A 14,054-nucleotide genomic window follows, 5' to 3' on the forward strand; every position below is an offset into this window, starting at 1 on the left:
AGGTCCTAACCAAATCCCTGTTGGCGGGATTCCAGGCGGACCTGTACGACTTTATAGTGGCGAGGATGAATTGTCGGAAGCACATCTTTGCGGACACCACCATAAGGCATGAACCCAATAGGCTCATGAGGAGCTCTATTTGGGGAGCCAATATCTTTCCCAAAGATGAAGTTAACAATGTCCTGGCGGAGGCAACCAGGGCAAATCAAAGCCTCCGCTCCGGCTGGGGTCTCCCCTTCAAAAGGAAGGCCACCGAGTCCGCCGGACCTCAAGCCAAATCAGGGAAAAGGTTCAGGAGGTACAAAAGACCTCACACCCAGACTATGCTGCAGGCTGTACCGGTCTCCCAGGTCGGTCAGCCTTCAACTTCAAAGGCCCAGCCTCAACAACAGTTTGTGCTGATGCAGCCGGCTCAGCATACCCTTGCTTCTCCAACCTTCGTGACATCCCTGGCTTTCAACTTCGTTTGAAAGCCAGGGGCTTTTTTCAGGCTTTAATAGGAACACGAGGGGAAGCAGAGCCAGAGACTCCTTCAGAGGTAGGTCTGCGTCCACGTTCCCTCTCTCGAGGAGAGGAGGCCGAGGGAGTAGTAGAGGAGGTAAGCCCTCTCCCGCCCAATGAGTCTCCTCAGGTAGGCGGGAGGTTGTATCTTTTTCGGGACCGATGGACCTTCAGTCCGTGGGCCCACAGCATAGTCTCCAAAGGTCTGGGATGGAGCTGGAGCAGAGGTCCTCCTCCGCTAGTCAGATTCCATCAATCCCCATCCAAAGCCCTCCTGGACTTTGTAAAGGACTTGCTTCAAAAGAGGGCTATAAAGAAAGTGAGACACCTGAAATTTCAAGGCAGACTGTTCAGCGTTCCGAAGAAAGGCTCCAGTCAGCAAAGAGTAATCCTAGACTTGTCTCGTCTCAATCTATACATTCAATGCGACAAATTTTGCATGCTTTCAATCTTGCAGGTGCGGACCCTACTTCCCCGTGGAGCCATCACCACCTCTATAGATCTTTCAGACGCCTATTATCACGTCCCGGTTGCGAGAAATTTCTCTCCTTACCTAGGATTCAGACTAGAAAAACAAGTTTACTCATTCAGAGTCATGCCATTCGGGCTCAACATAGCGCCCAGAATCTTCACCAAACTGGCAGAAACAGTAGTCCAGCAATTGCTGTCCCAGGGGATCATGTTAGCCGCATACCTAGACGATTGGATAATTTGGGCATCCAACGCCGAGGAATGTCGGAGAGCAACAGCCATAGTGATCAACTTCCTGGAATCCCTAGGCTTTCAAATAAACAGGGAGAAATCCCGCCTAGTTCCAGAGGCTCGATTTCAGTGGCTAGGAATCCAATGGGATCTGGACTCACACAAACTGTCTCTTCCGCCAGCCAAAAGGAGGGAAATAGCCAAAGCCACCAGGCAGTTCCTCAAAAACAGGAAAGCCTCTCGTCGTACCCAGGAAAGAGTCCTAGGTTCTCTTCAGTTCGCATCTGTAACAGACCTGCTTCTGAAAGCCAAACTGAAAGACATAAACAGAGTGTGGCGGAGACGAGCCAGCAACAGATTCAGAGACAAGGTGTCCCTAATTCCACTGGTGTTGAGGAAAAGACTTCAACCGTGGTCAACAGTCAAGAGTTTGTCAAGGTCAGTACCCCTCCAATTTCCTCCTCCATCGTTGGTGATCCACGGATGCTTCCCTGAGCAAGTGGGGAGGATATTCCCAACACAAAAAAGTTCAAGGAACATGGTCCACTGTGTTCTGCCAGTTCCATATCAACATTCTCGAAGCAATGGCAGTATTTCTAACTCTGAAAAAACTGCGTCCATCCAGACAGATTCATATCAGACTGGTACTGGACAGCGCAGTAGTGGTGCATTGTATAAACAGGGGGCTCCAAGTCGAGCCGGATCAATCAAGTGATGATAGCAATTTTCTCCCTAGCAAGAAAACACCGTTGGCATTTGTCAGCCACCCATCTGGCAGGTGTCCGGAATGTCATTGCGGATTCTCTGTCCAGGACAACTCCGCTGGAGTCGGAATGGTCTCTGGACAAAACATCATTCGAGTGGATTTGCCGTCAGGTACCAGGTCTCCAGGTAGATCTGTTTGCCACGGAGAGCAACCACAAACTTCCATGTTACGTTGCTCCCAATCTGGACCCTCTTGCTCACTCCACAGATGCGATGTCAATAGATTGGAACATGTGGCAGCAAAATCTATCTGTTTCCACCAATAAACCTGTTGATGAAAGTTTTGCACAAGCTCAGGTCATTCAAAGGTCAAGTGGCCCTGGTGGCACCCAACTGGCCGAAGAGCAGTTGGTTTCCTCTTCTTCTAGAGTTGAAACTCCGGTGTATTCAAATCCCCAGGCCAAAGTTGACTCAAATAGTACAAACTCGGACTGTGTCAGCTTCCTCAAGAATTCTAAATGCCCTGGCTTTATGGACTTCATGAAATTTGCAGCTCAGAGAGATGCTAATATTGATCCTATTAATACTCTGTTCTTAGAATCAGACAAAAGGGACTCTACTCTCAGACAATATGATTCAGCAGTTAAAAAGTTAGCATTATTCCTGAAAGAATCTGAAGCTAAAGTGATGACCATGAATCTTGCAATCTCGTTCTTCAGGTCATTATTTGAAAAAGGACTGGCCTCTAGTACTATTACTACAGCCAAGTCGGCTTTAAAAAAGATATTTTTACATGGTTTCAATATTAACTTAACGGACTCATATTTTTCATCAATCCCTAGAGCATGCGCTTGTTTGAGACCAGCAACCCGTCCCCACAAGGTTTCCTGGTTCTTAAATGACGTACTAAAATTAGCATCGGACACTGATAATGAACAGTGTTCATATTTGAGTCTGTTAAGGAAAATGTTATTCTTAATTAGCCTAGCTTCAGGTGCCAGAATTTCTGAACTGTCCGCTCTCTCTAGAGAACCGAACCATGTTGATTTCCTCCCGTCAGGAGAAGTTCTGCTATCCCCGGATCTCAAGTTTTTAGCTAAGAATGAAGATCCACAAAATAGATGGTCCCCTTGGAAGGTTATCCCCCTTCCACAGGATCCGTCCTTATGTCCAGTCACTACTTTAAAGGCTTATTTAGATAGAACTTCTAATATAATGTCTGGCCCTCTTTTTGTCAGGGAAAAGGGAGGAACCCTTTCCTTAAAGGCCATCAGGCAACAAATACTGTATTTTATTAAGCAAGCTAACCCAGATTCAGTACCTAAGGTTCATGATATCCGAGCAGTGGCCACCTCCACTAATTATTTTCATAATATGAACTTTGAGGATCTTAAAAAATATACGGGTTGGAAATCACCATCAGTATTCAAACGCCACTATCTTAAATCTCTAGAGGCCCTTAAATTTTCCACAGTGGCTGCAGGAAGTATTGTCCCTTCCGCCCTAGATTAGTCTATGCAATCTTAGTTATCCTGTCCCTTTCCTCTCTCGCCTACCTGCCTCGTTTACTCACCTTGCCGTCTATCCTTAGGTCAGGCATGCTTCACAGCCTGACTCCTGACCATATTGTATATTACTTTTATTCCCTTTTGTTAGCATTTAAGTGTCTTGGTGTTAACCAATATTTTGTGTATATATGCCCTATGTTATTAACCAGGTCTTATCCTGTATTATTAATCATGTCCTATTTTTGCTTCTTGGATAATTAAAACTCAGTAATTACTGATAGTTTTATTTATCTCCATCACAGTAGTTGTCAGGGGGTTTATCCAAGCTTTGTATGATTAATTCTCTGTTATGATTTCACCGGGTGACACAGGTCGAACCCAGAAAAGGGATTTTGACAAAGGAAAAATCTATTTCTGGGGGAAGACCTGTGTCACCCGGTGACCCACCCCTATTCTTCTTTCCCCCCCTGAGTGGCATACCAGCTTGGGGGAGGTGCTAACCTGGAATGAGGCTAAGATGGCAGCTGAGGTGTTGGTTGGCTGGGTGATGGGTGTTGGATATGCGACGGCCCCTCACTTTCCAGGATTTTGAGATTGGAGATCTCTACAGGGCGGAGGCCTGTGGCAGTGGCAACACTCACCCTTTGTGTATACCGACATCTATTTTTATTCATTTAGATGAGTGAACTGGGGGTAGTAACCCCGGCATTCTAGATAGCTTTTTCTCTGGTATTTTTAGCAATTCTTATACCTAGAAATGTACTTGATGGAACCAATTTCACCTGGTGACACAGGTCTTCCCCCAGAAATAGATTTTTCCTTTGTCAAAATCCCTTTTATCGTTAGGGTCTCTTAATGATATTTAATTTTGGTCATTATGGTCTTACTCAGAATACTCATCAGTTGATGTTATATGTAACCTTGGTAATTGCTTAGCGTAACTTAGTATTTGTGGTTATCAGTTTGGTGTAATACCTTATATAGTAATTAGTATCATGGCTCCCCTCTGGTATACAATTACAGCTCATTGACAGTGACAATTATATGTCTAATTTTGGGAGACGTGCATGTAGTATGTTGTACGGTACTTGTAGGAAGTAAGTCTGTAATCCTAATTTGACTCCAGTGTGTGTAGTGACTGGTTGATCGTAGTGGAATAGATGTAATAACAGAAGGCACTATAACCATTTAAGAATTATTCATAGAAAGTGTTTTTCTTCAGATGCTGATTCATCAGTGACACCCTCCTGCTTCTGCATAAGCTACCATAGGAACCTTTTTAAGTGAAAACTTCCAGAATGAGATTAAAAAATTACCTCTTTGTTATCTCCTTCCATAATTACCTCTTTGTTATCTCCTTCCGTCTCCCTGTAAACTGGTGGAAGTGAGTCTCCACAAGTTGCTAGATAATCTTCCAGGTTATTTATTGCCTCCTTCTTTGGGGAATGATCACAGAACATTATGAGCATTAAGGCACACAGAGGTAAGCTCCACACCTGGCAAATACTCTTCACAAGTTGATCAAGTTAAGGAAGATGCCATTAGAGCAGTGGTTCCCAACCTGTTTTTGGCTATACCCCACCTAATCAACTCTAAAATCATGATGTCCCCTGTGGTGATATTTAATTCTTATATTCACATGGAGGAAGCCTAAAGACCATTAACTTGATTTAAACATTCTTGAATTGCCCCCCTTACAAATCAGATTACCCACATTGGGAACCACTGCATTAGAGCCTATTGCTAATCCTCAAGGAAGCATTACAGGAACGCATGGCTTTCATTCTTTCAATGCTAGTTTGTGCTCTAGCACTTGGTGTCACTGTGCAAGGTAGCACATCTCAGCACACGGTACATGCTCTACAGCATCCAATATCTTAATGAACATGGTTTCAGCTGGTGTCTCCTGCCCTTGGTGTTTCAGATTTAATGAGAGAAAAGCCTAAAATGATGGAAGAGATTGCTTCTACTGGGATGGCAGGAGTGACACATTATTTTGGATTGAGTAATGAGAGTGGGGAATCCAATTATTTTAGGCTATTTGTTGATGAGAAATCCATTATTGTGGAGCATGTTGCAGGTCAACTGCCAGGTGCATGCAGGCCTGATAACATTACTCATGTCCCATGTTTAAACATCATGTTAGGGATTATTGGTCAACTGAAATGGTTATCAGCATGCCAGTATTGCCAAAGCTTTATGCTTCTTAATTGGTACCAGACTCTTTACAGATTTGTACTCATATGGATAATGATTTAAGAGACCCCCACTCCAAGGAAAAGCTGTGGAAAATAAGGAGCATTATGACACAAATACATGAAAGATATACAAGAAATCCGTTTCTAAAAGCTTGTGATTGATGAAAATCCTGCTATTCAAAAGGTGTCTTATTTTCCAACGGTATATTAGATCAAAGGGGCACCAGTTTGAATTGAAAATATACATTATCTGTTAAGAATCAGAGTATTTTAGGCTTTACGCTTTTTATGGATGATGAAATAGTATAAGTCATGGTTGATGAAATGAAGTGGTATCAAGGACATTGTGTTACTGGTCAACTGCCAGGCTCAGATAAGATGAAGAAATGGACAGAGAAAGGCCTGAGGGCAACAACTATGTCCTTTGTGATAACATTACTCATCCCATGTATTGAAACATTGTATTAATGATTATTATTCATATGCCAGTATTCCCAAAGCTTATGCACATGATTGGTACCAGGCCCTTGATAGATTTTTACATTTTCTCAATAAAGATTTAAAAGAGACCCCCATTCCAAGAATGAGTTGTGGAGAATAAGGAACATTTGGACACAAATACAGGAATGATTCATAAGATAATATCCATATCAAAAGCTTGTGGTTGATGAAAGTTTAGTGTTTTTTAAAGGGCGTCTCATTTTCAGACTGAATGTTAGATTAAAGAGACATGGATTTAGTATAGAATATATGTGACTATAAAATGGGTATGTGATAGCTATTGTTGTCTGTATTGGAAAAGAGATAGATACTCATACTGATGACTCGGGAGAAGTCATGAAAACGCTTGTGACCCCTTATATTGGTAAAAATCATCTTAACACTGATAACTACTACACCATGCACTGGCCTGTTAGCCTTCAGAGGGAGACACAACCATCAAATAGAATACCCAGTCTTGAAGCAGGATGTTATTTTTGACCACAAGAAAAACATTCGTGCTCCTCAAGACATCTGTACTTTCCAGTGTGTGTAGTCCTAACAAGCCTTCTCCAAGAAGAGTTCATTGAACTCTTCCACCTCTCCTGAGAGTGCCTAGGCACACAGCAGGTAGAGGAGTTGGAGGATCAGTGCCAGGGCTTGTTCCCCTCCTTCTTTCTTGTTTTACTGAGCATCACAACAAGGGGTGGCGGGGATTAAGTCAGAATGGGTTCTGACAGTGATTCCACAACAGCTTGTATGTTCTCAGATGAGAGACTTGTCTGTTTTGGTTTGGAGTTCAGAACCCCCTAGGAAGCAGTTCTGTTACGTCTTCTCATTTGGTTGAGGGAGGAGCAGTGTGGGCCTCCAAGGATCATTTGGGACCTAATGGTCCCATTTTTCCAGATTTCTTACAGATTGTGTGGGAGTGGCAATTTTGGAATTTCCTACATTGTGTGAGAAATATCCTAGGAGGGCAACTACAACTTTGTTTGCGCCCTCAGTTAACCTTTGGGTTTACTCAAGGCACTCGCTAAGTTCATATCATACTCGTAGTTATGGTGTTTGGAGAAGGTCAGCATCCTGTTCTATGGGTCGGGAAGTGCCTTTGTCTCCAGTAGATTGTGCAAACTTCCCCACTAATTTCATGCCAGAGGAGTGTGTTTGCAGATAAGCTATTCTTTGGAACAGGCACTTTATTGCAAAGCTTGCACTCATTCACAAAGATACTACGTTGACATAAAAATCTATAACACTTGAAACTTTTTTAAAAAACAAAGGAAATAAACCATCTGGGTCTTCTCTGGCCCAGCTATCAAGGTTATCAAGAAATTTCTTAACATCCCTAGAGTGAAATGCAGATTTTATGAGAATAGGTTCAGGATGACAAGTATCAGGGAGAGGGACATCCTCAGCTGATTGTTTAGCTTCAAAAGCTTGATGAAGTAGTCCTAGCAAGCCTTCTCCAAGAAGAGTTCATTGAACTCTTCCACCTCTCCTGAGAGTGCCTAGGCACACAGCAGGTAGAGGAGTTGGAGGATTAGTGCCAGGGCTTGTTCCTCTCCTTCTTTCTTGGTTTGCTGAGCATCACAACAATGGGCTGCAGGGATTAAGTCAGAATGGGGTTCTGACAGTGATTCCACAACAGCTTGTATGTTCTCTGATGAGAGACTTGTCTGTTTTGGTTTGGAGTTTAGAACTCCCTTAGGAAGCAGTTCTGTTAATCTTCTCACTTGGTTGAGGGAGGAGCATTGTGGGCCTCCAAGGATCATTTGGGACCTAATGGTCCCATTTTTCCAGATTTCTTGCAGATTGTGTGGGAGTGGCAATTTTGGAATTTCCTACATCGTGTGAGATATATCCTAGGAAGGCAACTACAACTTTGTTTGTGCCCTCAGTTAACCTTTGGGTTTACTCGAGGCACTTGCTAAGTTCATATCATACTCAAAGTTATGGTGTTTGGAGAAGGTTAACATCCTGTTCTATGGGTCGGGAAGTGCCTTTGTCTCCAGTGGATTGTGCAAACTTCCCCACAAATTTCATGCCAGAGGAGTGTGTTTGCAGATAAGCTATTCTTTGGAACAGGCAGTTTATTGCAAAGCTTGCGCTCATTCACAAAGATATTACGTTGACATAAAAATCTATAACACTTGGAACTTTTTTAAAAAACAAAGGAAATAAACCATCTGGGTCTTCTCTGGCCCAGCTATCAAGGTTATTCAAGAAATTTCTTAACATCCCTAGAGTGAAATGCAGATTTTATGAGAATAGGTTCAGGATGACAAATATCAGGGAGAGGGACATCCTCAGCTGATTGCTTAGCTTCAGAAGGTCGATGAAGGAGTTCAGCCTTTTCTTGAGGGCCGGTAACCAATTTGCCATCATTTGTTAGTAGTGGTGGAATGGAAGACAAGCCTGACCCAAAGATAGATGATGTCAATTTGGTTCACCACTGATGTGGCTGAGTAATTCCTTCAAGTTTCCTCTGAGGAATTATTGTAATTTCTCTTGGCTGTATGATTAGTTATGTTCGCAGCACAGTGGGACAACAAAAATGGTGTAATTTTCATTTGAATGATTTCGCCTCGTGTTAAATTTGTTTTTTTTGTTGTGGTAAGCTCATCTACATGTATCATTAAACCATGGCTGGTCATTTGTCCTGAATTTGATGACCTATCTAGGGATATACCTTATTAAAATTGTCGTAAGTGTTTCATCTAACTTCTTGGGATCAGGATCAAATGTAGCATCTGAAACATTAAGTGCCTGACAAGTTCAGTTATGCAATGGCAGTTGACTCTAGATTTCAGCCAGACCATTTTCCAATGGTGGCATTAAGAATATACTGATTGACAGATATTGTTCATCTCAGTGGTGCAGTGATCAGAAGTGCCTATATATATGCAGACCTTGGACTTGAGAATAGCTGGAACATATGTGAATATGAGGTCTAATCTATTACCAGAAATATGTGTGGTTTCCTCAGTTAGCTGGACAAAATTGGAGATATGCAGAACTCAAGAGCAGACCAGCCATGTTGGTCCATAGAATTTGAATATAGCCCTTGCTGTGCTTTGCATTAGTCTCCAAAGGTAACACATGAAGCTTTTGAATCCTGTGACTGACCAATACTAATCCTTTCCAAAAGCCAGTCATATATTAAATTGTTGATATTTGAATTGCAGTAAACAGCAAGTACTTAAACAATGTAGAACTTACTAAAAATTTTAAAACAAAGAACTTCATGGCAACTGCACGCCAAATTTTTTTATGATAAATAGGTTGTCTGGACTTAGTGTATACAGCCATATGTTGCATTTGTGAGATGATATGATGATAAATAAAGTCAGGGCCATCAAACCTCGGAATTAAAAGCTCAACCTTTGCCTAGTTACTATTTACAAGTGTCTCTGATAAAAACATCAAATTATAGTTTTGGGCACAACTCTGAAGATAAAGTAAATTTGATCTTAAGCCCTGAATATTTAAGTGAAGTACTGCAGTCCACAATTTTTCTCACGGTAATGAGTAAGAGGCATAGGTTTCAGCTCAGTGTCTCCCGAAAGAATAAAAATTAACATTATAAAATCAGTAGCAAAATTAATAGACTCATAACAACAGTAACATAAAAAATCAACAGAACAGTAAACAATAATAGTACTATCAACAACAACAGTAGTTTTGTTATTTACAAAAATTATGTTGAAAGTGTAAATAAACCTGACCATATGTCATAGAAAAGGTGTCAGAAGCAACTGGTTGACAAGACTGGGCCAGAACACCTTGTAAAGCAAATAAGAAACCCACCAGGTTTGCCACAACAACTGGGATGGATTTAGAAGTTATAAAAAGCTCAGAAGGAAAAGATTACATAAAGACGAAGGGACTTTACTGATAATCCACCAGGCAGCTTTTGCTTTGTCATCAGCCTGTCCTACATACTTTTCAAAAAAACATTAAAGTGAACAAAAAAAAAGAGGAAAAATGCCTGATTGTACCAACAAGCAAGGGAACTCAAACCCAAGACCATGAAAGGGTTGCCTGTCAAGGTCAAAGGGTCCCTTCTACTCGTTAGTTTAATTTCGGAGTGTCCTTCTCCAAGGATAAAGAGTCTCTTCTACCCTAACTTGTGTAGGCAGTGGCATCACACCCTGAAGTAAATGATGCTGAGAAAAGCTGTAGTAACCCAGTACCCAAGAAGTGATGATTACAACCTCCTTGGCACTACTCCTATTAAAGCTTTTGCTTTTCTTTAGCAACTGAAACTTTTGTAAGGATTTCCTTACTCTCTGCCTTTGGTATCGCTTGGTTTCAGAAGTGTTTTGGTTTGCGGGGGGGGGCCACATTTGGGATGAGTTTTCTTCTCAGGTATGTGCCTTTCAGGCACATCTTTTTTGCACTGCACTGCTCTCATTAGGTTTGTAGCTTGTTTAACCCTTAAGGAATGGGCTAAATATATATCAAGCACACCCCCAGACTGGACAAACTTTAAGGTTGGCCAGTTTAAGAAAAAACACATTAGTGGAAAGAGGAAGATATGCAAATGCATATGGTGTAAGAAAAAAATTCTAAAAATATTTCCCTACCTTCCACGGGAAGTTGAAAGTGACTATTTACACCCAGTGTGGGACCTCTTTTACAAGACACTCATAAAAATATGTTAATTTCACCAAGTTATGCATGTTTTTTCTAATAATTTATTTGATTTTGTAAAATTATAATTACAGCTCACACAATATCCATAACAGATAAGAACTAAAATCAGTAACAAATTCTGAGTATATTTGTTGTAAAATATTTACAGGATTTACTGAGGTGGGGAGATGCAGTAAGTTTTTGTGAGGTATACATGTTTTTTCTGATATTTCTTTACACTTTTCTTTGCAAAATTATAATTATAGCTGACATACTATCGTAAAAGATAAGAACTAAAACCAACAGCAATCCCCGAGTTTACTTATGAGCAGATAGATAAAAAGACATCCTGGAACTGCAGAGAGGCAGTACATCCCCCTCTGAAATCTCAAGATCTCAAGGCATACTGATCGATGTCTCTCCTGTGCTGAGCTAAATAGTTGCCAAAAGTCATTTATGGCCCATTGAAGTGCTATGAACATTTTCCCGCTAAATTCATCCAAACCGAATGGTGCGTAATATTAATACTCATATGAGGTTCCCGTCCATCACCCAAAACCTGTTATAGATACTCATATGTTGCAGATTTTTGAAATGGTTAAGTCTTTTGGTGGTTGATGAGCAGTGCACCACTGTTGTGATTTGTGTTGAAAGTAAAGGCGAACAGTTTATCTTACTTTACTTCCTTTAGCAGTGCAGGTGCTTGAGTGAATGGGTTGCTGTCATCAGGTTGGTTGGCTGCATTATGCATTCTGCACAGTGGAATATTACTGCAGTTCAACTCAACTGTTAGTGTCTAAGTGCAGGGACATATTGGTCCCTGCACTCCTGAATAGTGAAGGTATTTCAAGTATTAGAGCTCCCATACTTGATGGGTGAGACTAGTCTCAGAGAACTTCAGTTTTCTGTTTTTTTTTTTTTTTTTTTTTTTTTTTTTTTTTTTTGGTGATGAAATTGAGTTCCATCACCTGTAAAACACTTGATTGCATTTGTTGTTTTGTTTGCTTACCTCTTTAAAGGAGTGATATGTAAAGCGCTTGTCATATGCTTGGCACTGGAAGCTCCTTGCTGGTCTCTAGCAGAAGGTTTTTTTTTGATCTGCTGTTTCTCTGGTCAAAGCACTGGAGTGACCCAGCCTTCTTCCCTTGTCAGCCTCTTGTTCACCTTTTCCACCGAGTGGTGTTCTTGCAACCTTACATATTGTATTCATAGCAAAGGCTGCTGACTGATGGTTTCCCGCCTCTGTGGAGGGAGATGAAGGAAGATTGAGTTCTTTGGGATTAGTCCAATGTGATTTTCTTCATAACATGCAGAGAAGGGGTAGAGGGAAGCACACGCCACCCTCTGTGGTGGTACCAGCAAAGCAGCACTGCCCCGCCCCCTAAAAGTAATTTGTATTTTTCCTAGTTATACAAACCACCATCTTTTATGTTCCAGTTAACCCACCTCACCCACCCCACTTTGTTCTTTCCCTTCGTTTTTTCATTCTGGATATGGGCTGAAAGGATAATGGGAAACATTGGTTGTGTGAGAATGGGCATTGCCTCTCCCCATCTCCACCTAGGTACCACCCTTGTTTAGTCAGTACATTGCAGTCCAGTGCACATGCCAAAAGATACTCCATGTATGAAAGGCTACAGATTGTATACCTGGGAAATATATAAATTACATTAAAAATTTGGCATTTTTAAAAATATATTTCAAGATTTAGTACTTCATAAGCATCAAAATACAAGATATTACATAGTGTAAGAAGTACTAAGGCATACTTAGCGAAGTTAATCATCATGCCAGACCATGTATGTAGCGTATGCCTTACCTCAATAATTATTTTAATATTGCTCTGTAGTTGATCTTCAAACTGATATGTTGAAAGATTTCAGAGGTATGTAAAGCCTAGCCAGGACTGTTCTTGTGGAACCTTAATGTTATATAAGTGTCTGTTGTGCACTGCTTTCGGTATATTTTAGCCAATTTTTGTTTTGATTAAGAAAATATCTTTTAGATTTGTGCTCAGTTATTCTATATCATTGTGTTCAATGTAGTAATAATTGATTAAAATTAAGTAAGTAATGCAGGTATATGTACATCATGTCTAAGGTTAAGAGATAATGGGTACTGTCTCAGCCTTCACATGGTTTCCATGGAACTGTTTTGTATCTGAGATATCATTTGCATATTACATGCATAAAAGATTTGTACATAATCACAGTTATTCATAAAACATAGCTTCATCATAGTTCAGCATTTTAAATGGTAATAAATCCTTATCAAGTTTGAATTTGTATAATTCCATGATTTGCAAGACCTTTATTTCAGAATGACTGCCACGATTCGCAAGACCTTTATTTCAGAATGACTGCCATGATTTGCAAGACCTTTATTTCAGAATGACTGCCATGATTCGCAAGACCTTTATTTCAGAATGACTGCCATGATTCACAAGACCTTTATTTCAGAATGACTGCCTTTTCTTATTATGAATAGGTACTTATACCACATATAGTGGATCTGCCTCTTATGCTTGAATATTTTTTGAGGCTGTCCAATTTCTTCAATAAATTTTTCTCCATTTTTCATAGGACTCTGTTTCTGGTCAGCATCCCTCATCATCAGTAGAGTCCAGTTTACAGTATTCTTTCCGACAAAATGCTGTTTCCAGATGGTAACTATAAAAAATTTAGTTAGATTTTAATACAAAAAATCATGCACAAATGTAGTAATGTTTGCTTGTACTTACAATAATGTATTAATCTTAATAACCTTTGTCATGTATATTGTGTTGAAAGTCAGACCAATGTTCATAATACAGTAGTTTTCATATATGAATGCTTCTCTTCAGGATGGTATTGAATTGCCCTTGGATTTTGTATCGTGACAGAAAAAAATGTCTGTTACATGTAATTTATTGTAGCATTTAAAAGATGCTTTTTTCTGATCATGTAGAGAATTTGATTTGATATTCAGCATTGTCCATTTTTTTAGATGTTTGAGTACAGAATTCTACATTGTCATGGTTGCTGTAGTTTATTCACTAAGACAAACCTGTATATAATTGTTGTAAAATTATTATTTTGTTAATTTATTGTTTATAAAAAATATGGTAATGAATCTCTTATTTTCCTTTTTAATCGTAATAAATGTGTTTTTGATGTTTTACATAAGGGAGCACAGTCAACCCCCGCCTATTCACGGTTCAGAAATCCCAGCTTCACCTATTCACAGATTTTTCTGTGGAACTTATCTCCAAATTATTCATGGAAAATTCAGTAATTCGCAGGTTTTTTGTCAAGCAGTATTCACTAATTATCGTATTTTCTTGTTA

The 14,054-nt window shown here is 40.3% G+C and overlaps 1 protein-coding gene across 3 annotated transcripts in view; it reads left to right on the forward strand.

Moving 5' to 3' along the window:
• The window catches only part of LOC136850676 (NADH dehydrogenase [ubiquinone] 1 alpha subcomplex assembly factor 4), an 87,849-nt gene extending 74,013 nt beyond the window's left edge, over nt 1-13,836 (forward strand). For 2 of the 3 annotated variants that reach the window (XM_067124468.1, XM_067124467.1), the window contains exon 7: nt 13,312-13,836. Coding sequence is in view for 1 of the 3 variants with exons in the window: in XM_067124469.1 (XP_066980570.1) it covers nt 13,312-13,424 (113 nt within the window). In the remaining 2 variants the exon portion in view is untranslated. The remainder of the gene's footprint in view (nt 1-13,311) is intronic. The other variant, XM_067124469.1, reaches the window with a different exon arrangement.
• The last annotated feature ends 218 nt before the right edge of the window (nt 13,837-14,054 follow it).

Source organism: Macrobrachium rosenbergii, chromosome 22, assembly GCF_040412425.1.
Source record: "Macrobrachium rosenbergii isolate ZJJX-2024 chromosome 22, ASM4041242v1, whole genome shotgun sequence".
Classification (NCBI taxonomy): Eukaryota; Metazoa; Arthropoda; class Malacostraca; order Decapoda; family Palaemonidae; genus Macrobrachium; species Macrobrachium rosenbergii.